General features: G+C 42.0%; 4 protein-coding genes across 6 annotated transcripts; 2 read left to right on the forward strand and 2 right to left on the reverse strand.

Moving 5' to 3' along the window:
- Positions 1–161: 161 nt before the first annotated feature.
- On the forward strand, positions 162–2,835 carry scg2b (secretogranin II b). Its single transcript, XM_058068314.2, has 2 exons — positions 162–264; positions 393–2,835. The coding sequence occupies exon 2, from the start codon at positions 410–412 to the stop codon at positions 2,132–2,134; it is 1,725 nt and encodes a 574-aa protein (XP_057924297.2). The 5' UTR covers positions 162–264; positions 393–409; the 3' UTR covers positions 2,135–2,835.
- On the reverse strand, positions 2,204–8,479 carry ap1s3b (adaptor related protein complex 1 subunit sigma 3b). Of its 3 annotated transcripts, XR_009129113.2 has the most exons (7): positions 8,338–8,479; positions 6,425–6,603; positions 6,184–6,292; positions 5,962–6,099; positions 3,719–3,838; positions 3,556–3,617; positions 2,204–3,415 (listed from the first exon to the last, which is right to left on the reverse strand). XR_009129113.2 is itself a non-coding variant. In XM_058068316.2 (6 exons), the coding sequence occupies exons 1-5, from the start codon at positions 8,338–8,340 to the stop codon at positions 3,576–3,578; spliced, it is 471 nt and encodes a 156-aa protein (XP_057924299.2). In that variant the 5' UTR covers positions 8,341–8,479; the 3' UTR covers positions 2,209–3,415; positions 3,556–3,575. The 3 variants fall into 3 exon arrangements, 2 of the variants coding, with proteins under 2 accessions (XP_057924299.2, XP_057924300.2); XM_058068316.2 differs by lacking the exon at positions 3,719–3,838 and having other exon boundaries at positions 2,209–3,415; XM_058068317.2 differs by lacking the exons at positions 3,556–3,617; positions 3,719–3,838 and having other exon boundaries at positions 2,219–3,415.
- A 167-nt stretch (positions 8,480–8,646) lies between these two features.
- On the forward strand, positions 8,647–13,384 carry dhrs12lb (dehydrogenase/reductase (SDR family) member 12-like b). Its single transcript, XM_058068315.2, has 10 exons — positions 8,647–8,834; positions 9,128–9,261; positions 9,338–9,420; positions 10,272–10,367; positions 10,916–10,997; positions 11,084–11,145; positions 11,241–11,345; positions 11,416–11,506; positions 11,740–11,877; positions 11,950–13,384. The coding sequence occupies exons 1-10, from the start codon at positions 8,779–8,781 to the stop codon at positions 12,114–12,116; spliced, it is 1,014 nt and encodes a 337-aa protein (XP_057924298.2). The 5' UTR covers positions 8,647–8,778; the 3' UTR covers positions 12,117–13,384.
- Positions 13,385–13,560: 176 nt separating this feature from the next.
- LOC131126480 (cullin-3-B-like) lies at positions 13,561–22,262 on the reverse strand. Its single transcript, XM_058069062.2, has 16 exons — positions 21,950–22,262; positions 21,351–21,548; positions 21,163–21,276; positions 20,153–20,313; positions 19,970–20,084; positions 19,664–19,892; positions 19,451–19,596; positions 17,835–18,011; positions 17,587–17,757; positions 17,401–17,508; positions 17,141–17,265; positions 16,965–17,061; positions 16,757–16,891; positions 14,292–14,478; positions 14,031–14,176; positions 13,561–13,941 (listed from the first exon to the last, which is right to left on the reverse strand). Exons 1-16 carry the CDS (start codon positions 22,007–22,009, stop codon positions 13,810–13,812), a joined length of 2,301 nt encoding a protein of 766 aa, XP_057925045.1. The 5' UTR covers positions 22,010–22,262; the 3' UTR covers positions 13,561–13,809.

A 22,262-nucleotide genomic window follows, 5' to 3' on the forward strand; every position in this document is an offset into this window, starting at 1 on the left:
GCAACAGACAGCGTCGAGGGCTATTTTTAATGCAGCCAGCTTCTTTTGTATGCCATACCATAAACGTGAATGATTTATATTGGCTCTTTTTAAAGGGATAGGCTCTTGCGTGTGTTCGGTGCGATGACGTGCAGGTCATGTGACTCTTCTTATATGGAGAGGAGCTGTCCAAGTGCTGCACACACACACACACAAACACAACACATACAAAGCAGGAGGAAAGAGGACATGCGCGACACTTTTACTGCTGTCTGAGCGGAAAAGGTAAGCGTTTTGACTTCAAAACGTGTTTCTATCGAATCATCTTTGCTATGAAAGGATGCTTTTTACTTGATATGAGTCGAAGTGAATGTTGCTTTTACCATGCGCCTCAACCGTGTCTTTGTTTACAGGTGATCAATAGCCTATAATGCTGCATTTCCACCACAAGTTGCCCTCGGGGGTGGCCGCAGTCCTCCTCGCCTTCCTTCTCCACGGATGCGCGGTGCAGGCAGCGTCTCTCCCCCGCCACTACCGCCTCCGCGGCGGGGAAGGCGAAGAACAGCCGGCGGGTTCGGACCTGCTGAAAGCCTTAGAGTACATCGAGAACCTAAAGCAGCGTAACGGGGGGCGACCTCTGCCTGTGGACTACGACGAAGTGGATAAGTTCCGGATGTTGCTTCAGCTCGCCTCGCAGCAACAGCAAGAAGATAATGGTCCAGCGGATCGTCAGGATATCACAGCGGAGCAGCTGATGAGAACCCTCCTCAAGTCCATCCAGGATCAGGCCAAGCTCGGATCAGCATCCGCGCCCCGGAACGACCGCCGCCTGCACCGACACCGCACCAAAGACACTGAAACCCCGCAGAGCTCACCGGCAGACTACGCCAACTACCCAAGACCCCACAAGAAGTACCCGTTGATGTTTGAGGATGAGGAGAACACGGATGCATCCAGACGGGCGACAGAGGACTTGGACCAGCAGTACACACCGCAGAGCCTCGCCAACCTTCGCTCCATCTTCGAGGAGCTCGGGAGGATGCCTCTGAAGAGAGACCTGTTTGGTGATGACGACGAGGAGGAGGCTGATGATGAGGATGCGGCCCCAGGAGAGGAGTGGGTTCCTGTGGAGGAAAGAGAGGAGACAGAGGAGATGGTGAATGGGAGCCACGAGGAAGCAGATCGGGCACTTGGGGACCAGGAGGAGGCTGCGGAGGCAGAGGAGGTGCAGCGACGCTCGGGTCAGGATCAAGAGGATGCGGATGATGACACCAAGCTGGTCGATTATTACTTGCTGAAGGTTCTGGAGATGACCGATCAGACACAGAAGAGGGACCAGACTGGAGAGCAAAAAAAGAGACTCATCCGCCCTTCCATCGTGGACCCTCGCACAGTCAAGGAGCTGCTGGAGCTCTCCTTGAAACTCCATGTCCCGCCACAGGACCTGATTGACATGCTGCTTACAGAAGAGCTCCGGAAGCTCCACCGCAACCCTCCTGCCTCATCTCGCTACACGGTAGGAACCACCCCCAAAGTCCGCTACTTTAGTCGCAGACTGCCAGTGAAGAGCAAGACGGCCCCCGAGGACATGGACCGAGAGGACTTTCTGGACATCATCGGTGTGGAGACCATCAGTAATGAGTATCCGGTGATGCAAAGACCTGCCAAGACGTCCTTGGATAGAACACCGGCGGGGTCCAATGTCGCTCCCAATGCAGGATCTGTTAAAATCCCGTCTCCATCCGGACGTAGAGAGAACCTGTTCTTATCCGAGCTCAACAAGATGCCCCTTAAGCGTCAGGCTGATGGCGGCGATGACGCAGACGACGATGACGTGGAGGACGAGGTGACCACCTACCTGGCAGCCAAAATCCTCACAGAGTATCCGCCCAACAGCATCGCTAAGCGGGACACCCAGGTGCAGATGAAGGGCGGCTTCCCCTATGAGCTGTACGAGCGAGCCGTGAAGGACTACTTGGGCCAGGCAGACTCTGGAAGCAGACCGGTGGCCAAAAGGGAGGCTGAGGGGGTTGCGGAGGAGAAGCCCACAGAGGTGCAGAGCAAGGAGGAGATGACGGTGAAGACCTCAGCCCCGCAGACCGTGCAGGGTGAAGGAGGAGAGGAGCACCACGACAAAGCTGTGGCTGGAATGTAAAGGCTATGAATATAGTATTTCTCTCTGGTGGATGTGATTTAGTTTACAAATTTTAATTGTATGAATCATAGCTATCATCACCCTAATAAAAACAACAAAAAAAATCCATAAATATAGTCCCTATTTGCTGCAAGGTCATTATATAATTATAGTGACATCATAGGTCATTAAATTAAAACACAGGGTTTGTTCCTTCTCATGCTCCTGAATTCAATCAGCACGTACTCACATTAAATTACAGTTTACACATGTTTTGTGATGCTATTCGGTTTGTTTACATTGTTTGTAGACAGACTATCACATTATAATCACAAGTAATTAACATGTCAAACCACGTATGTTACTATAGCTGAAAATGACAAAAAAAAATACACCCTAAAAGGAGTACTTTCTAACATAATATAGAGCTATCTATGAAGAATATCATCAGTTATTTTGAATTAGCGGCTGGCTGGAATGCTGTGGCTCCACGTATATTCAGGGTCTGTGAAGTTGTTGTTGTTATGATTATTAATATGAATAATTATTTCAAAGTCTAGACATCAGCCTGCCTTCCAAACATTTTCATACTGCAAAGCTCCGTATTGTTGGCCTATACCAGTGGTTGTGCTAAGTATGCTCATTTTTAAACCATTTTGTACATGCTCAATAATGTGTGATGAAGCACAGATGAATAAAGCATCAGATGTATTATTTTTCTTCTTGCTGAGTTGTGTTGATTATTAAATGTAAAAAAAACCTCACAGGATTCCTCGCAAGGTTTTTGTTTTTTTTTTTATCAAAAGTTGCATTTAATTATAAGCTCCAACATTGTATTTTCTTGTCAATGTTTTTCACACCCACGCTAGCGCAAAGAATAAACACCAATATATCTGAGAGATTAATACAGAACAAATATGCATCAATTTCATTCAGGAATGGCTTCCTTTAAATAGACACAAATCATAAATTATCAATTCCAATATATTATTAATAGCAATAACATTCAGCAAATCTCTAAAATAATTTCATCACGACAATGTTTTTACCTCGACTCTTGTGTTTGCAGTTAAAAAGAACATCCCTTCGACTTCCAAAACAGTGCTAGAGAAAGAAATATATTTACTTGTACGGCAGATATTCCAGTTTCTTCCAATAAAAATGCTTTGGAGAAGTTACTCTAGTTCCCATAGAGTCTTTGACTCATACACAGTATATTTGGCTTCTGCATTCTCCTGAGTACCTTCACGTCCCCTTTCTCCTGCATCAAAATGCCGGTTTGCTCATATATTCCTCCATTGTCTAGAAAAGAAGAGAGAGACAAAGGAGAAAGGATAAATCAGCATCTAAGTGAATTATAGTTAATATTCAGAGGTACACGTTTAACACCTGGAATTAAAGAACACCGACACACAGTCACTAACACAAGCAGAACATCTAACCTGTCTGTCCATATTCAAGGTCATCCAAACAGCTCCACCTCATACCAATCACTGTTGCCATCCTGAAGCGATAATGATCACAAATCAATAGGAGGCTACACTACAGCACACATTCTAAATTCAGGTGTTAGTCAGGCCTACTGAGAAGCACAGAGGAACACACCCAGGAAACGACTTGACCACACACAGCCGCCATAGCCTTAATGGGGAGCAGGAAGTGTCACTAAAATTACAGTAGGCCCCCTACTTCCAGGCAAAACCTGTCTCTCGCTTGCAACTAACGCTGGCAGAGAGAGGGAGAGAGAGAGTGATAGACCGAGAAAAACACACACATAGGTTAAAAACAGGCAGCAAACACACAACTATACACACAACAGCAAACATCCAGAAGCCTATGAGCTACATAAGAAAGACACACCGGAGGCGGCATCGGCAGCACCATGGTTAATTACGTCAGACTGACTACTGGAGATGCTTGGTGCCACATTCACACTCACGACTACACTAAAACAACACCTTCCCATGCTCAATTTAAAAATACACAACATAGGAGGAAAGGTACTGTTAAGAAAAATATTCATATTCAGTTTGAGGTCATAGACTGTGTACTGGCAGAGTGCATGCCTAACTAAGCACTGGATTCAAACGTGGAATAATTTGACACAATATATTAGTCACTGTGCGTGACAGGTGTTGCCTCCACCTCATGTGTGTGTATCTGTACGTATATGGTAGTGCTTACATGGATAGCAATGTTCCATTTGTAACCACGTGTAGGCAAAATTTGCACAAGACACCGATATGCAGTATGTCAGATGAAGCAACAACTGCAGCTGTGTCTGCACATACATGCCATTTCTAAAACATATCTTTAATTTTAGGATTGACAAGAAAAAGCAACAGCTGAAGCTACAAAAACACCAACCAAAACACAAAGGCAAATCATGGAGTGATTTTACTTCAGGATTACTAGTGTGGTAAAAAGGCAAAAGAGCCAATCAAATAATTGGGAATGTTTTCAGTGAACTAAAATCTAGTTTGTGTGTGGACAAAAGTCAAAAACAGATCTGAAGGTTGTACAATTGGGAAAAATATGCCTCATAAAACAAAGGTCGAAACATCAGTATTAGGGACATCTGTTAAACTCATCTCATATCAGCATAAAAATGTTATAATTGTGTCATTTTCATATTTCAAGCTTGGTAGCTACGTATTTATTTCCAAGTAAGGCGTCTTCATTTAATACAATACAAACACGCAGCTGGCGTACCATGCAGCAAAAATAATAAGCGATGGGAGACATGTTGCATAAACCCAGTTTATAATTTTGCTGATTATTCCAGAGTTTCATATTTTGCGCTTTACCCTGTACTTACGTATACAAATGTTTGTGCTTCGTAGAAATGTGCAGCTTTCCAAAATGTACAGTATTGCCAGCATTACTGAATTAGATTAGATTCAACAAGGTTGAAAATGATAAAGAATTAAAACTATTGTGACTTTTCCAGAAATTACTTTCTTACAGTATTTAAATTGATTACGTTTGATTCTACCTTATAGTGCCACCTGTAGCGTTGGCATATGCTTGACAGCCAGCAATTGCATTTTTATTTGGAGAAATTACTGAGATTTGTATTTTATTGTATTTTTTTTTTTTTAAAGAGTTTTTTGTTTTAAACACCCAATCCACCCAATACCCTTAATGCAAAGGTGTTAATGCAAAGCACAGTAGCTTCAGAAAAATAATAAAAAACATATTTCAATGATTCTAAGCCAAGCTCAGTTACATATGTTTAAAGGCAAAATGGTTTGATTTTTAGTTTCTATAGTTAGGGAGTAACAAATATGGTGTGAGGTCACAACCGTATGATACGCTCTGAGGGGAGACTCACAGTGCCACACTTTGCGAACCCCTGCCTTAATATATGCATGACCATACAGTAATACTGTATTATGTGGGGACATATGTATTCTAGAAAGCAACATAGACATAGCCAATAAGTCGGCCATTGCTTGTCCATGTAAATGTCTGTCTATAGTGTCCCAACTCAAAAACTACTTTGGCCGTATGGCAACCAAGACAGTGTACAACAACCGAGATATAGTTTTAGCAACTTTTTTTGTTGAAAACCAAATCTTACAAAATCCGTGGCATATGGAAAAGTTCCACTATACAGTGAACTTGTCCAAAACATACTACAGTATGGCCTTTTAGGAAGATTTCGTCTTACGGCCTCTCAGATTGCTAACAACTCATCCAAAATGAAAACAGATCAACTAATTGTCGTGTTTCGCTTGACTTTGTGGCTGGTGTTTTTAATGACGTAGAGCCTTGCAACAGACGCTCATGCCACACTTGCGAGCCACTTGCTGTTTTGAGTTCCGTTGTGCGCCAGAGCGTCTCACCTCTTGTAGCATGTCTGAGGCTTCAATGGAGCGGTTCACAATCTGTTTGGAGGTTTCTTGTATTTCCCCTCCCATGAGGAACTCGTCCAGGATAAAATAGGCCTTCTCAAAGTTAAAGATTATGTCCAGCTCACACACCTAAGAGGAGACAACGACCAGTGTGGAATGTGCTTAGGACTACTGTTTGAAAATGAAGTGAGGGGGGTAAGATGGAAGAAATACATTGCCAAAATATCTGTCCAGCAGCTCCACATAGCGATGAATAACCTCCAAAGCTAGCAGCTCATTCTCTTGGTTCTCTATCGCCAAGCAGAAATACAAGCTTGCATATCTAAAGAGGGGAAAAAGGGACAGTTTTAGGCTGAAAGAGTACATTGTTATACTATATACCTAAGGTGTGTATCTAAGAGTAGTGCACTGGTAATTCTAAGCGGTTAGACAAGAATGCAGACGTTCCACCCACCTCTTGTAAATAATCTTCAGGTCTTTCCACTGCAGGAAGTTACAGGTGCGTGGTTGCCGTGCCAACACGGCTGTGGTCATGTCCCTGATGATTTTTTTCTTCTCCCGATCAGACATGGGCGTGTACCATTTCTGCAATCGCAACTTGCCCTGGCGGCTAAACAGCAGCAGGAAGCGCATCTGACGACATGGACACATAGCGTGGAGGGCAGGGGAGAGAAAAACAGGGGGAGGACATGTCTTCTTTACCAGAGGACATCATTAACAAGAGCATGTTCTTCTGTTGTCATGGCTGGTTAAATAATAACTTCACTGCCCAAATATCTCACTATAATTAGTCTGCAGTTATATGGTACAAGATAAAGTAAGAGCTTTTTGTGACATTGTTACAACAATTGAGACCATATTGTCAAACACAGTCCATGTAATAACCAGATTCAGAGTCTGCTCTATAATGGTGAGAGCTGTTTGTAATATTTTGATAGCTATACAAGCAAGGTAATCTATAACTTACAGGATAACTTATAAAAGGAATCTTCAGTATAAGATAGGGAAGTATTTTAAAACGTGTTGCTTCATATTGTTTACTTCAGTACGTATTTTGTCTCAGTGAAGAAAAGCACAGTCATCCCTCGCCTCTTTGTGGTTCATATTTCACGGCATGGTTTTTCAGAAATATTGTAATTAATAAATCATGCTGTTTCGTAGCTGAATACAGACTATTATTAGTACAAAAAATGCACTTTGAAGCAAATTTTACCTATCCACACACCACTCAGCTCCCTTAGGGATCACATTTAAGCAACACACATAAACACGACTCTTATTTATATCCTAAACGGTTATTTACTCTTATTATGTCCTCTATATTTAGAAATACGAGTGTAAAGCTAAATATAGGGGTGTTAATTCATACCTAGAGGTCCCTAATTGTATTAAACAGGTTTTCTATGCTCTAACTAACGTCACAAAACATTTACTGATCACGGTCGGGTTTGGCAACAATTAACCAAGATAAACAAGGGTCTATTATGCTGTGTAAATAGTGGTATGGTTCACAGCCTTATACAAAGTGCAACACACTCCAAAAGAATAAAACCTGTTGTGCTGTGGAGAATCCTTCTAAAGGATGAAACTGGGTGGTGTGTTCAATCAGTAGTATGAGGTGGTTTTAGAAACATTTTGGAGATACTGATAAAGCCTTTTCCAATGCGCTCTGGACTTACTGTACTACAACTAATTTGTAGTAAAACGATAAAGATGATTGGTGAAAATGCAGAATACCTAACCAAGAAGAAAACTGCTTCTTGCCATATCATTAATCATATAATCTAATATGAGTATGTAATATATGGCAAGAAATGCACAAAATGCAAGTGGCAGTTGTGTTTTTCATGTATACTGTTGTTTTATTTTAAAAAGCGCTGTTCCAGTCATCAACAAAGAAGAGAGGTGATGAATGAAAGAATTGGCAAAACACCACTGTGGCAGTGATGTCACCCAAGACAATTAATTAATACAACAACGTGGAAGTTGTATTTTTGTGCTTCTCTGGAAGACTTCAGTGTGGAGGCGGTGCTTGACAAAAAGGTGGCTATAAGATCTCTGTCAGGTGACATTCAAATGAAGGCGGAAGGCCACTAAGTCGACGCAAAGTGACCAAACCTGTTTTACTGAATGGCCTGTTGGATTACATTACCATTAACTCACACATTACGTGGTAAACTGTGTGTGGTAAACGTGAAACACAATGAAAACACACAAAAAGTAGAAACCTCGACGATATATTTCTTTAAAAAAAACAAACAAACAAACCGGAAGTAGCATAAAAAGCGTCAATTCTGTCGGCGACAACAGGTGCATTACAGGTGACGCTAGCTTTTATATTAAAGTTCACGCTGATGATTCACTTACCATTTTGCCAGATTTTAGGGTGCCAGAGTTATTAAACCGTACTTTAACCCTATCAAAGGGTTAAAATACCCTTTTGGAACACATATCCTTAATCTGTAGCCGTCGTCTACCGTCGGTTGGTAGCAGTAGAGTGAAAGTTGCTAAGCTCCGCCCTTCCTGGCCAGGGGGCGGTGCCTGTTGCTTGATTCAGCGTACACCTCGCTCACCTACAAACCGGATTGGATGTTTAAGTTTAAGGATCACGTGACCTTTGCCGCGTATTTAAAAAACTAAGTAGTTATTGTGTAGCGGCAGTACCGTGTAGTGCCTACAGAGGGCGCTATTACATGACTTCTCCTTGCCTTTGCTTGCTTCATGTGACGCTCATCTGTCACAGTGGTGGACAAAAGCAGCACACTGGCTTCTTCAGGGAAGGCTTCCTCAAAGTTATCATTTGATAACATGTCCCTGTACCGAAATACCGTCTGGTTCCTAAATGGAATACACCATTACACAAGGTCAGTCAACTCTTTCATTAATGTTCTATGCTTAATTTATTGCCATGCATTACTGTTTATTAATGTGGGGTGTATGTATTTCTTTAAACAAAGCAGGCTTGTTTAGATGAATTACGAAAGGCCTCATCACCGAAGGCACCACACAAACTCTCCCTTATGTGTCATCACAATAGTCCCATTGACAGTTGTTTTTTCTTGAGGATGACATCAACACAAAAAACACAATAGTCTTAAATAGTCTTAAATCAGTATATGTTTGGATTCTCCCAAATTTGCATTCACTTTGTATTTAGGAATGGATATGAAGCAGCATCGAAAAACTTTGATCCACAGGACATGGATGTGTCCGTTGTGGGAAGGACTTTTATGGTCACTGGAGCCAACAGTGGAATTGGGAAAGCGACTGCCATGACTATAGCCAAGAAAGGTACACAACAACGGGAATGGGTTCTCCATCATGCACATTTATGTCAAAATAAACACAATTTATGTTGTGCTTGCAGGTGGAAGAGTACACATGTTGTGTAGGGATAAAGATAAAGCTGAAGAGGCCAAGGAGGCGATTATTCTTGAATCTGGGAATACCGTAAGCATTGTTTTTGAAGGGTTCCATAAATGTCCAAAATCTACCCTTGACACTGGAATTTAGACATGTCTAGTTAAGTCCTACTGCAGTGCTGTCCAAACTGTTTCCACTATAAAGGCCACATCTGAGTTGAAGTCTCGCAACATTCAGAACACAAAAGTTTGGAGCGGGACTGTCTTGCAATACGTCATGAACAACGGTGGTCTGAACTCCTTTTTTGTTTGACTTTTGAGGCACATTTTTCCTGAACATTTCCAACTCCATATTGTTGGGGGATATGACTTTGGAGGTTCTACACTTGTAGGATTAGTCCAATAGGGTTGGAAAGGGATGACAATTTTTATAAAATTTTTACAAATACTCACTGGTAATGGGTAATTTTGGAAGTATTCAAAACTGGGCATGTTAGTGAAAACTATTTGGCAGTTTAGCACATTTCTGGTTTATTTCCATGAACTTCCATAGATTCCTGTTAATTCCCAAGTAAAGCTGAAAACTTGCATAATCCTACTTATCAGTGATTGCATAGTTTGTGTGCAAAAGTTAAATAATTAGTTTCCTCCCACATTCCAAAAACATGCTAGGTTAATTGGCCACTCCAAATTGTCCATAGGTATGAATGTGAGTGTGAATGGTGGTTTGTCTATATGTGATTGTATGTATATATGATTGGCTGGCGACCAGTCCAGGGTGTACCCCGCCTCTCGCCCGAAGTCAGCTGGGATAGGCTGACCTTGTGAGGATAAGCGGTAGAAAATGAAGGGTGGAGGAAAAAAAAGGATGAAGAAGGTTAAATAATTATGAATGAACATGAAAAAGAAGTGTAGTAATAATGGATCATTCAATTCCAGGAGATATACATCCATATTGTGGACTTGTCAGAGTCACGCAAAGTCTGGCAGTTTGCTGAGGACTTCAAGAAGCAGTATTCATCTTTACATGTGTTGGTGGGTACTATATGGACCTGACTAGATGACAACCTTGCTTTTTCAGGACGTGCTTTTGGAAAAAATAATAATATAAATTATAATAACTCTATACGGTCGAGTGGTTAGCGCGCAGACCTCACAGCTAGGAGACCAGGGTTCAATTCCACCCTCGGCCATCTCTGTGTGGAGTTTGCATGTTCTCCCCGTGTATGCGTGGGTTTTCTCCGGGTACTCCGGTTTTCTCCCACATTCCAAAAACATGCTAGGTTAATTGGAGACATAGGTATGAATGTGGGTGAGTGTGAATGGTTGTTTGTCTATATGTGCCCTGTGATTGGCTGGCGACTAGTCCAGGGTGTACCCCGCCTCTCGCCCCAAGACTGCTGGGATAGGCTCCAGCACCCCCGCGACCCTCGTGAGGAAAAAGCAGTAGAAAATGAATGAATGAATGAATGACCACCATTATCTTAACATTAGCATTTTTCCCTTTTTTAAATTGCTCCAAAACGTCATATTTGGCTGAACATTTCTTAGCAAGGCAGGTTTTAATTTTGTATATTCAACAGATAAACAATGCAGGGTGTATGATACACAACAGAGAGGTGAATGATGAAGGCCTGGAGAAGAATTTTGCTATCAACACGATGGGTAAATACTCCATCTACTGTACTTTTTACCCAGGAGATCATCCTCATCCATGGAATCACGCTTGAATCTGGTCTTTGTCTCTTTAGGGATGTATCTTCTCACTGAGAGTCTCATACCACTTCTAGAAAAGAGCCGGGATCCCAGGGTGGTAAAAAAAAATGACACAGAATCCAATTTGCTCATCATGTGGGACCGCACAGTGCCACTTTTGTGCTCGTCTTAGCACACTGTGTCTCTGTTTAGATCACCGTGTCATCAGGAGGCATGCTCGTCCAGAAGCTGCAGATTGATGACTTACAGTCGGAGAAAGGGTACTTTGATGGTGTCATGGTCTACGCCCAGAACAAGGTAGCTAGGAGGGATCGGTGACTTCATTGAGAATGAATGTGCAGGATTCATTCTGTACCGTTCCTCTCAGAGACAGCAGGTGGTGCTGACAGAACAGTGGGCCAGAGAGTACCCTGCCATTCACTTTTCAGTCATGCACCCAGGCTGGGTGGATACACCAGGTACTCGTTCACAACTTATAAAACTGCAAAGAAGAGACCTGCTCTGAATATGTGATAACACACCGAGAATGTATCAGCATAAGCCAAATAATGACACTGGTGGTTAATACATACTGTATCATTTATGCATTATTTATTTTCTGTAAATTGTCTCAATGTTCACCAGGAAAGCCCAATACTTCTAAAAGGAAGCCCCAACTGTCATGTCATTAATACATCCTTCTTACTTGCAGCTGTGTCCACATCCATGCCTCAGTTCCACAGTATGATGGGAGGCAGGTTACGCACTGCAGAGCAAGGAGCAGACACGGTGCTTTGGTTGGCTTTGTCCCGAGCTGCCAGCAGAACCCAAAGTGGCCAGTTCTTTCAAGGTAGGCATCGTTTTCAGAACACCGGCATAGAGCGTCGTCCTTCACTTTTTCTGATCTTGCACACACATACAGATCGTAGGCCCGTCTCTACCCACCTCCCCCTGGCCTGGACTCGCAGCTCTACAGTGGAGGTTCTGACTTTCATCGGTCACCTGGAGATTCTGGCCAAAGCTGTACAGTCGCTGCCTGATCCACAGCTCAGTAATCCACGGGCCCCCAGCACCCCTCATGTCATATAAGTGTCAATGATTAGAACCAATAAAATCAGTTACTGGGGAATAATACACATAATTTTTCAAGACTACATAATGACATTTATTGTATTAGCACCAAGTTTAAAATGCACAGTATATTATTTCACAAAAGTGAACACAGCCATAATATTTCCATGTTATGACAATATATGGTCTAAAAAGGACAATACTACAGAAATTAAACTTGTAAATGTGTTCCGGTGTTAGGGGAGCTGAGTGGGGGGCGGACAGAAAGTGTCATAAGCGTTTCACAGTATGGTTTTAGCTTGACATGGGTTTATGGCTGCAACAGTTTTATTTGGGATTATTGTTCCTTTTTTGGCATAATTCAAACCTGCAATAAAAGCCTGTTGTTCCAGCAATCAATCACTCACACCTAGCGTCCCAATACCTTGTACTTGTAGGGTCCGCTCTTTTGTGAGATACTCTCTAACAGGGGTCTCAAACACGCGGCCCGTGGGCCAAGTGTGGCCCGCAGGACACTAGTTTGAGGCCCCCGCCTTGATATGAAAGTTTAATGTTAGTGCAGCCCGCGCAAGTTTGATATGGATGCTGTATGGTATCATGTACCCAGAAAAAATTATTACGTTTGATTAATGTTCATGTTAAAGGTTAAATAACTGTTAATAGTTATCCTCCCTATCCGTGTGGAAGTGGTAAGTTTTTGGCTTTTTAAGTTTAAAGGAAATAACTTGGAGGCTGCGGCACGGCGGACGTATGGTTAGCGCACAGACCTCACAGCTAGGAGACCAGGGTTCAATTCCACCTTCGCCCATCTCTGTGTGGAGTTTGCATGTTCTCCCCGTGCATGCGTGGGTTTTCTCCGGGTACTCCGGTTTCCTCCCACATTCCAAAAACATGCTAGGTTAATTGGCCACTCCAAATTGTCCATAGGTATGAATGTGAGTGTGAATGGTTGTCTATATGTGCCCTGTGATTGGCTGGCGACCAATCCAGGGTGTACCCCGCCTCACGCCCGAAGACAGCTCGTGAGGAAAAGTGGTAGAAAATGAATGAACTTGGAGGCTACCATTTAGGTCGCTAGCTCTCTAGTTTGCGAGTTAGCATGTGTCACAAGACCCTGCAGTTGCGCAATATGATGTAAATAACAAAAGTATAAATGTGACTATAGTCGTGTTTTGTCATGTCTACAGGGCTCTAATAATGTTTTGTTCCTTTTAATCTGAAAAAAACAATTAGTCTACCCACCAACTATATGTGGTTATTATATTTATTTATTACTGATTGATTGATTTTCTTAATTCTTGATGTTATTTTGTGTAGCAAAATAAAAATGAAGATATTTGAGAACAGTGGAATGTTTTACAAAACAGGTAAATTGAGTTTGAGACCCCTGCTCTATAACGAGGAAATGACTCAAGATGTTTATTGTAAACTGTATGAAATACAGAGAAGAGCAACACATTTATGTAAAAAACTACAAAGCATCAATACTCTTTATTTTTGTTTTACAATCTACATTTGAAAATACATTTTTATACAGTATTGAAACAACAAAATCGTGCAACATTAAAATTTGTCCCTAGAAGTTACTAACACAAATACAGGAAGACTATAGGGTACTTTTTTGCGTAGTTTTTCCATACCATTTCGGTTTGTAGCAATTGTTAAAAACAATGTTTTGTCCGGCAATTCAAAACCTCCCTTCTGGTCTCATTTATGCGACATAGGTGTATATATTACGGTCCTCTGGTGTCCTTGCCAAGTATTCTCTCTCTATAAGTACCTCTATGCGCTTTTTGATGACCACGGGGCTGGGGAGGAAGTGTGCCTGCAGCTGCTGAGTCACCTGAGGACGCACAAGTCAGCCATATATATATATATGAGAGGTCAACACCTGAATAGGAAATAAAACAAAATGGAGTGGTGTGTTGTCACCTCAGCCACCAAGATGTTGTGCTGTATCTTCTTCCTGGACTTCATGATGCGCACAATGGCTGCGTCGATCATAACCTTCCTGTCATCATCCACTTTCTGCCGTGTCTCTTTCCTCTCAGGGTCGGACTCCCCTTGTTTAGCAGCGACTAGAAGTACAAAGGCACAAGTTGACATTGAAACAGCATATTTGATTTGTATATAAACACACACACACTTTGCACTGTTGGCAGACAGAGCATGGCGAGTGTGTGTCATGCATACCTGTCTGTATTTTGACTCTGTGTACTTTGGCAGTGAACTGGTCATTGACTGTAAAGATGTGCCCGTTTTCGATCTCCTTGGACTTTGGCTCTTTGGTGAGGACTCTTTGTGTGGGCTTCCCACAGGCCAAGGACTGCAAGGCTCGCACTAACTCCCATCTGGGTATATCTGTCTCATGGTGGATCTCCTTAAAAAAAAAAAAAACAGATTTATTGAAACATTATAAGTAGGGATCGACCGATATGTTTTTTTTCTCTGGCCGATGCCGATTTTCCATCACCCTTAGCCGATGGCCGATTTTGCTTGGGCCGATATTGCTTTTGCTTCCTCAATTTATATGAAAAAATGACAATGATAACATTACAGGTCTCATGTTTAAACAAATATTTATTGAAATGTAAACACTGAACACAGTAGGATTCAGCTTTCTTAAACACATTTAAACAGCATTATCAACTTTAAAAGGAATAAATATTCAACCATGTGCAAAACATTTATGTCGTAGTTGAAGTTTTATCTAGCATCCATGTGATGACCCGCCTCCACACACAAACACGTCACACTGACACAATTTAGTAAGATATATAAAACATTTCTCTCATCATTAAAGTTGGTGTTGTGCACGATAAAGACCTCTCATAAGCAGACATGGCTGCTCCAATTCCTTCTGTGTGTGTGTGTGTGTGTGCGTGCTCGGAGAGAGCGCACACACATAACACGACACGCATTTAACCTCAGCCTGGCATTGGCTGAATGAAACTCCTCCAAACACCATAGGACTGAACTGCCAAGGTTGCCGTTAAAGCGGTGTTGGTAACAGCTGTACATATTAGCCTCCAACTACATCAACAGCTCCTAATTCCAACGGTAGGCACTTTTAAAGATGAAGCATTCAGCAGCATTTTCACACCCAAATTAAACTATATTGTAGCGTCGCTGGGAGCACTTCCTGGTTCCCAGCATGCTTTGCAGCACCGTCGATGTAAATAGTTCGTCAGTTTGTAGTTAAAGTTGCATAGTTGTTCATTCTTGGTCTGCTCAGCTAGTGAGAGTGCTTTTATTCGTCTGTTGCGTTTTTATGTGATGTTTTTGGGATTTCTTGTTGTCCCACCATGACTTAACATTCCTCTTGTGTTAGCTTTCTGGTATCATCTCTTATGTTAACGGGTCGGTTTTGACGCATGTATTATATAGCTATAAAATACACTAAAAACAATAAGTTACAATCAAATTTGCTTCTCATGTCTTGGTTACCTTCTTAGGCTTCCTCATCCATGAAAATGTTGGTTTTAATACTTTTGGTGTGGGCATGGAGGCCTTTTTTTGTCACTATACCCCTCCATTTCAATTTCCAAAAATGGTTACATGAACCTCAAAAGAATCATATTCATAAATTTAATTCTTTTGTTACCTGGCTATTACTGAGGGATATAGAACATATCTCTTAAATCAATTAGTTTTATTTATGTTCTCATTTTAGTATTAATCACTAAAGAAACATCTATGGTGTTCGGGTGAATTTTGACCCATATATATTAATGTCAAGAAAAGGTAGAAAAAGTTATTGTTTTCAGCAACAGAACTTTAGTATAAAGTGAAATGAAAAAGCAGAACAGGTCCAGATCTTGGTTCACTGTACTTCTTGCCATTCTTTCCATGATCCAAATTGTAAATGTGAAATCAGCCATCAGTCAAATGAGTGAATTCACCTCACATGTCTGGACCTTGTTTTTCTGCTGGTATACTGGAAAAGCGGTCAAAATGAGAATCCCCTGAAGCTTCCATGATGAGAAGAGGAGCTGGTTGTCATTGTGTTGGCTAATTCTACACTTATGATTTCAGTTGTGGCTCAAAATGCTTTATAGTCATATTATTATAACCGGGTCGAAACCGACCCTAACAATACAGTGGTCATAATTTCAACCAGACCATTTTAAAATGTCGTAAAAATATTTTTTTTGGTTTTATTTTGTTGAAATAGAGTTTCCTGACAAAGTCAAAAAGCCTTGATGCAATAAACAAATGTTATGTGATTCTTTTTATGAATTAACATGTAAAACGGGTCGGTGCCGACCCTAACCCAAGAGGAGGGTTAAACTATTATGCCTTCACTCAGTGAAATATGATGGGCTATGTATGGTATAAAAAGCAAGCTTATTCTTTTACTTGGCATTCATGTTACCTATTTCAATGTGGCAATGTTTCAACTGTGCCTAATTGATAGAGGCTAATTCAAAGTTTAAAAAACGTACCCTTGATATGATGTGGCGGCGGGGTGTCGCAACTGCGTGTGTTGCTGGGTCCTCCGGCAACAAAGAGCTGCCCGGCGGAAAAATATATTGGCGAACCCACGCGCGTATCGAGTGATACAGATTCAAGTAAAGAACGCAAATATCGGCCCGATATATCGTCCGGCCCTTAATTATAACAGTGTGTGCACAAAAGCTAGGAATTCTGCAACAAACCTCAAAAGTGCAGGTTTCTCTGTGGTTGAAAAGCATGAGGATGGTCATCTGGAAGGTGGACACCTGTAGTATGGTCTTACGAGAGTTAGAGCTTGCCATTTGGGTCGCTCCTACGCCTGCTTCGGAACCTTCCTCCTGCACATGAGACATTTTGATATTGCCCTTCATGAAAGTGAGTCATATTAATCAATGACACTGATTCACTCACCTTTTTCAAAGCACCATAGAAAGTTGCGATTAGATCGGCCCCGCCCATGTGATGCTGCAGAGTGAGCTGTCTCCCAGTGTGTTTAGCAAGGTAAAACCTGTTGTAAAATAACATTGCGCTTGTGAACACACACTACAAGGTATTACATAAATCAGGCAAATGATAAGGACTATTACCTCCTGAAGACCTCAAACGCGTGTTGGGGGGAACATGGGATGGTGCATCTTGGTGTCGCAGACTGTGTGGGCCAGTAACCAGTAGTGAGGACTCGGACAGTGAGGTCTACACCGCACAGAGAGGCCTGGGAAAGGAGTTTGAATTTGAGTTTGGGAGACACAAACAAGCATTCATTATAGCACAAACTGCAATCGGGAAATACAAATAGCCAAATATAATGCTGACTGATTCATCACACGTGGGATGGCAGCTTTCCTACCGGCGTGGACTGTATGTGTCGCCTGAACTCATCCATTGTGGTGTTGGAGATGGTCATATCTCGAAACATTCCCTCCAGTTTTGATGTAAACTGACAGCCGCATTCCGTCTGTAAAGAGCAAAAGACGGACATCCGTGAGCCCAACCAGCAGACACCACTAATGTAAGACAACTGACCTTCTCTTACTTTGAGCTTGGAAATCATGCTCTTCTCCAAATCGTCTGAGACGCTCTTGTTGCTGAGCAGTCTCCGGCCCAGGTGCTGCTTGTAGTACCTTTCAAACACATCCTTCTCTTGCAAAAACCTGAACAACACCATTGTCTTGTCCAGGATTGACTCCACCTCCTGTTCTGTCAACTAAACAAAGAGAGCAGAGACGCAAAAATAATCAATAATCAATTAGAAATATTTCTATGCTCACTACAATAACATACCCCTCGAACGCCTTTCTTGAGCTTGTCGTCAATGAAGAGCGATAGGTACTCCGGTGACCGTGAGTTGAGGTTGAGGAAATACTCAAAGTCTCCAGCAATGGTTTGTTTGAACTGTTTGTCATTGATGAAGGACTCGTGAAGGAAATGGTCAAATACCGTCTTCAGGTCAAGCAGGCCCTGTTGAGGAGATAACACTTAACGCAAGTTCCAGCAGGGTGCTTTCCTTCACAAAGATGAAGATAACTGGAAACAAGTGGATACAACTCACAGCGTGCATGTCCAAATTGTACCCCAAGTGTCAACATTTTGTATGAAAACAGCTTCATAATGTCACTATTAACATTTCGTATAAAGAACTGCACCTCCCTAGTACCGACAGCACTCATGCAGCCACAGATCACAACACTACCTTCACGACTGGTTTCCAACTATTTAGACAACAATGACTATATGTGGAGTGGATACAACGCAGGGCGGGCTGCATGGTGCCGAGTGGTTAGCTCGCAGGCCACACAGTTAGGAGACCAGAGTTTGATTCCACCCTCTGTATGGAGTTTGCATGTTCCCGTGCATGCGTGAGTTTTCTCCATGTACTCCGGCTTCCTCCCACATTCCAAAAACATGCTAGGTTAATTGGCCACTCCAAATTGTCCATAGATATGAATGTGAGTGTGAATGGTTGTTTGTCTATATGTGCCCTGTGATTGGCTGGCGACCAGTCTAGGGTGTACCCTGCCTCACGCACAAAGACAGCTGGGATAGGCTCCAGCACTACTGCGACTCTCGTGAGGATAAGCGGTAGGAAAAAAAAAAAAAGAATGAATGACTACGCAGGCCATAAACTGACGACTTTAAAGTATACATAAGTTTAATTTCTTATTATTCCTTCAGAAGGTATACTGCAATAATGTAATTCAGTTACGAGTGATCAGGATGGCCAAATTGGTTGCCAATTTTTTTTTGTGCATAGGCAAATAGTCGTAGTCAGTCACAGCAACTCACAATTCACAATGTGTACATAAGATGAGTACAGGTAATACAGTATGTCAGTCAAAATAGCTATGTAGTGTTAATAAGACAGTTCATGTATTAACATTTGCTACAAAACATAAATATACAAGAAATAAAATTGATCATGCCAACCACAATGCAGCCAAAGTCAAGGCAACATATTAAAAAGGTTTCAGCAATGGGCGCATTTTCCAACTAATCATGAAAACTATGACAAACTATGACAAACTATATACTATAGTGTAGCTCAAGACGTGCAGCAAAGCCATCAAACAATTCCCTTTTTTCTACATAACTAGCCGCTACAATTGAACAGGAAACATTTGCTATTGAGGTATCTTACTGCTGAGTTAGTTTATCTGTAACTGGAATAATAAAGATGAACGTCGCATCTCTGTAGGTTGCGACGTCTGTTTTTACTTTGTTCACCACATTTACAAAGTGCCGTTTACACGGTGCACACAAACTACCTTCGTAGCTCGTGATCGATGTAATGGGCACCCCTGACTGATTATTGTAAAGGATCCAATGAATGCCCCTAATCAGTCTCCTATTGTGGTCTACATCAACAATTGATAAAACACATGAGACCCAATAAAGCTTACCTGAATATATTCGACTGGGTTTTTGCCCTCTCCTTCCTCTGACACTAAAGCTCTCCCTTGCTCTCGCAAATACACACTCATACAGTCACACATAGTTTTTAGACCATTTGGCACACGGCTGAATAGCTTGTACATGCAGGCCAGGTCTGTAGTTGAAACAGAGAATAAGTATAAGCAACAGGTTGTATGCACATAGAAAAGATTACCTTCTACCTTCTGTTATGCCATTCCTGAGCATGTGGACCATCCCGGAGTTCTCCATCTCCACTATAGTTTTCATGTGTTTTGTTATCAGCTCTCTTTCCACCACTTTAACAATGGAATCCTCTGTGGACTTGTCCAAGCAGTGAATTACACGCTCTATCTCTTCGTTTATTCTGGCCTCCACCTTCTTGATATAGATGCTGGTGCTGTTTTCCGCAAGAAACCTTTGGCTTTCCATCTAAAGCAGGATATTAGTATTTACTTGATATTCTACGAGTACATTCTAAAACACACAGGTACCCAAAAGAGACTCACCTGGTAGAATCCGGCTGACATTTCTAAGAATGGGCGCTCAAAGTCTTCCTCGTATACAGACCTGCTGTCCAAGCCGAGAACCATCAGCATCTGGCAGGTGTTTCTAATGGACCCCCTGCAATTACATTCAAATTGTAATTAACGGGTCATTTCTGGAGATCTACAATGCGGGTGATGCCTAACCTGTCAACAACCTCCCCCCTCCTCTCGCGTTTAATCATATCCAGGAGAGTCTGCCATAAGTGGTCTCGAACGGCACTGTAGTGAACCACCTGCTCTCTGAATACGATGAGGCTTAGGTTGTACACATTCTCCACATTGCTTTGCTGGACGTAAACCCGGTCCTGGAATGACACAGCAGAAAATGAAGCACATGTGTAGGAATCAACACTGATAACACCAGTAACTTTTTCAAAATCATCAATCTTGCATGAATACAACCCTCACATTTCATTAACCACTTACAATATATTTTCTAAGGGGGCAATTCCATAGAAATAAAACCTGGGATATACTTGAGTGTAATCCATGTGCAGCTTCTATAGCCATACAGGTTTACTATATATTGAAACTTTCTCAAAATACAACCATTATGAATAGGCTTATAAATAGGCTACAGCCAAGCATGAATGCTGTGGCAGCTATGGGGAGCTGTGGTTCATTGAAGGAAAACATTCTGAAAAAGAGGGGAATCCTCAAGCAGGTGTAGAAGCACAACATCTCTCAGCTTCTACTCTACTCTTCCAGCATCAACCTGTGCTGTGGTGAATTCCATGCAATGCTAGATAACAATTGTGACACAATTGGGACATTGGTACCGTGAGGTGTAATCGCTTGTGTTGCCAGTGCGACACCCCTAGATTTGGTATCAACCCATACCATATAAATACAGGGCCAGTATCACCGATATTGATAGATACTTAAAAAAATAAGGTGGTGGCACCATCAATATGAATCTTTTTTGTATGACACTTAAAATTCGGGATCGATATTAGTGATATTTGGATTGATCCGCCCACCACTAGTTGCCAGCTGTTTTTGACAATCATGGCTGTATGTTGGGTCATTTTCAGTGAATAGAAAATCTACACTCTTATACAAGATGTATAGCCACTACTCTAAATGCATGCTTCATTTCTACAGTATTGATTAAGCGGCAGCAGAAACATAAGGGTCTATAAGCGCCTACTTACCATGTACATGAGAATGTCTCTGATCATAATGGTGGCAGTCTGATGATCATTCCACTCTTGATTGAGGATTTGCAGAAATTTGTTATTGAGAGACTTGAGGACATCGTGCCGTACCTTCAATTAGAACCTAAAGTTAGCACAAGTAGCAAGCATCTTGAAAAATACACAGACTAAGTATATTTCTTTACTTTGTGGATGAGATGCTCAGTGACAACCTCTGTCAGGCCTGTGTAGAGCTTCTCCCCATGCTTGTGGAGCACCATGGTGTAGGCATTCCTGTACAGCTCCTCAAAGCTTAGGCCACTGTTGTTCTTCCGCTGGATTTCCTGGATGGCGTTCTTTAGCAGGGCCCAGATGTTGTCCACATACTTCTCATCCATTGTCATCTACAATGGATGGACAAAAGGGGTAAAATAGGAGTAAAAACAAACAAAACACAGCTTTAAGCAGCAATGTGATCCAATCACAAATGTGGTTTACTATGACAGAAACAAGAAGCATTTGCAAGATTGACAGCAGCCAAAACGATCATTTAATATAGTGGTATTGCAAAACATTTCTGCTTCCAACCAACAAAATGGATGCAACTATAAGACTCCAATCCCTTATTTTAATCACGTAAAGCAATTTTCGTAACTAGAGACCAACTCACTCTTGTGCCTGGTATGACTTTTGGTCATACCTGGTTTGTCCTTTTTATGGCAACTGTCACTTGCCACTGGTATGTTATTGTTTGTCACATGCTAATCTGTGGGGAGGTTTCCAGCACTTTTTATAACATACTTACAGGGAAAGCTCGTATCCTCATTTTGACCTCCTTCTTGGCTTCACCTTTTACATTGGCCATGATTCTAATGGTCAAGTGACGCTCCCAAATAATAGAGACCGCATGGGATGCGTTTGGTGGCTAGCTTTGTATAAGGACGTGTGCCGGGCCGACATTTTGCCTTTGTAACAAACGACAGTATGGCGCCATAAGCTCGCCATGTCGGATAAATTACGTAGCTGTTGCTGGTCTCTTGGCAATAATAAAAATGACGCCTTTCGTTTGCTAACACCAAAGTTGGCAAGAATGGACACGCGCACTTGCGAGAACCGAC

This window comes from Doryrhamphus excisus, linkage group LG6, assembly GCF_037039965.1.
Source record: "Doryrhamphus excisus strain RoL-2023G ecotype Guam linkage group LG6, RoL_Dexc_Guam_v1.1, whole genome shotgun sequence".
Taxonomy (NCBI): Eukaryota; Metazoa; Chordata; class Actinopteri; order Syngnathiformes; family Syngnathidae; genus Doryrhamphus; species Doryrhamphus excisus.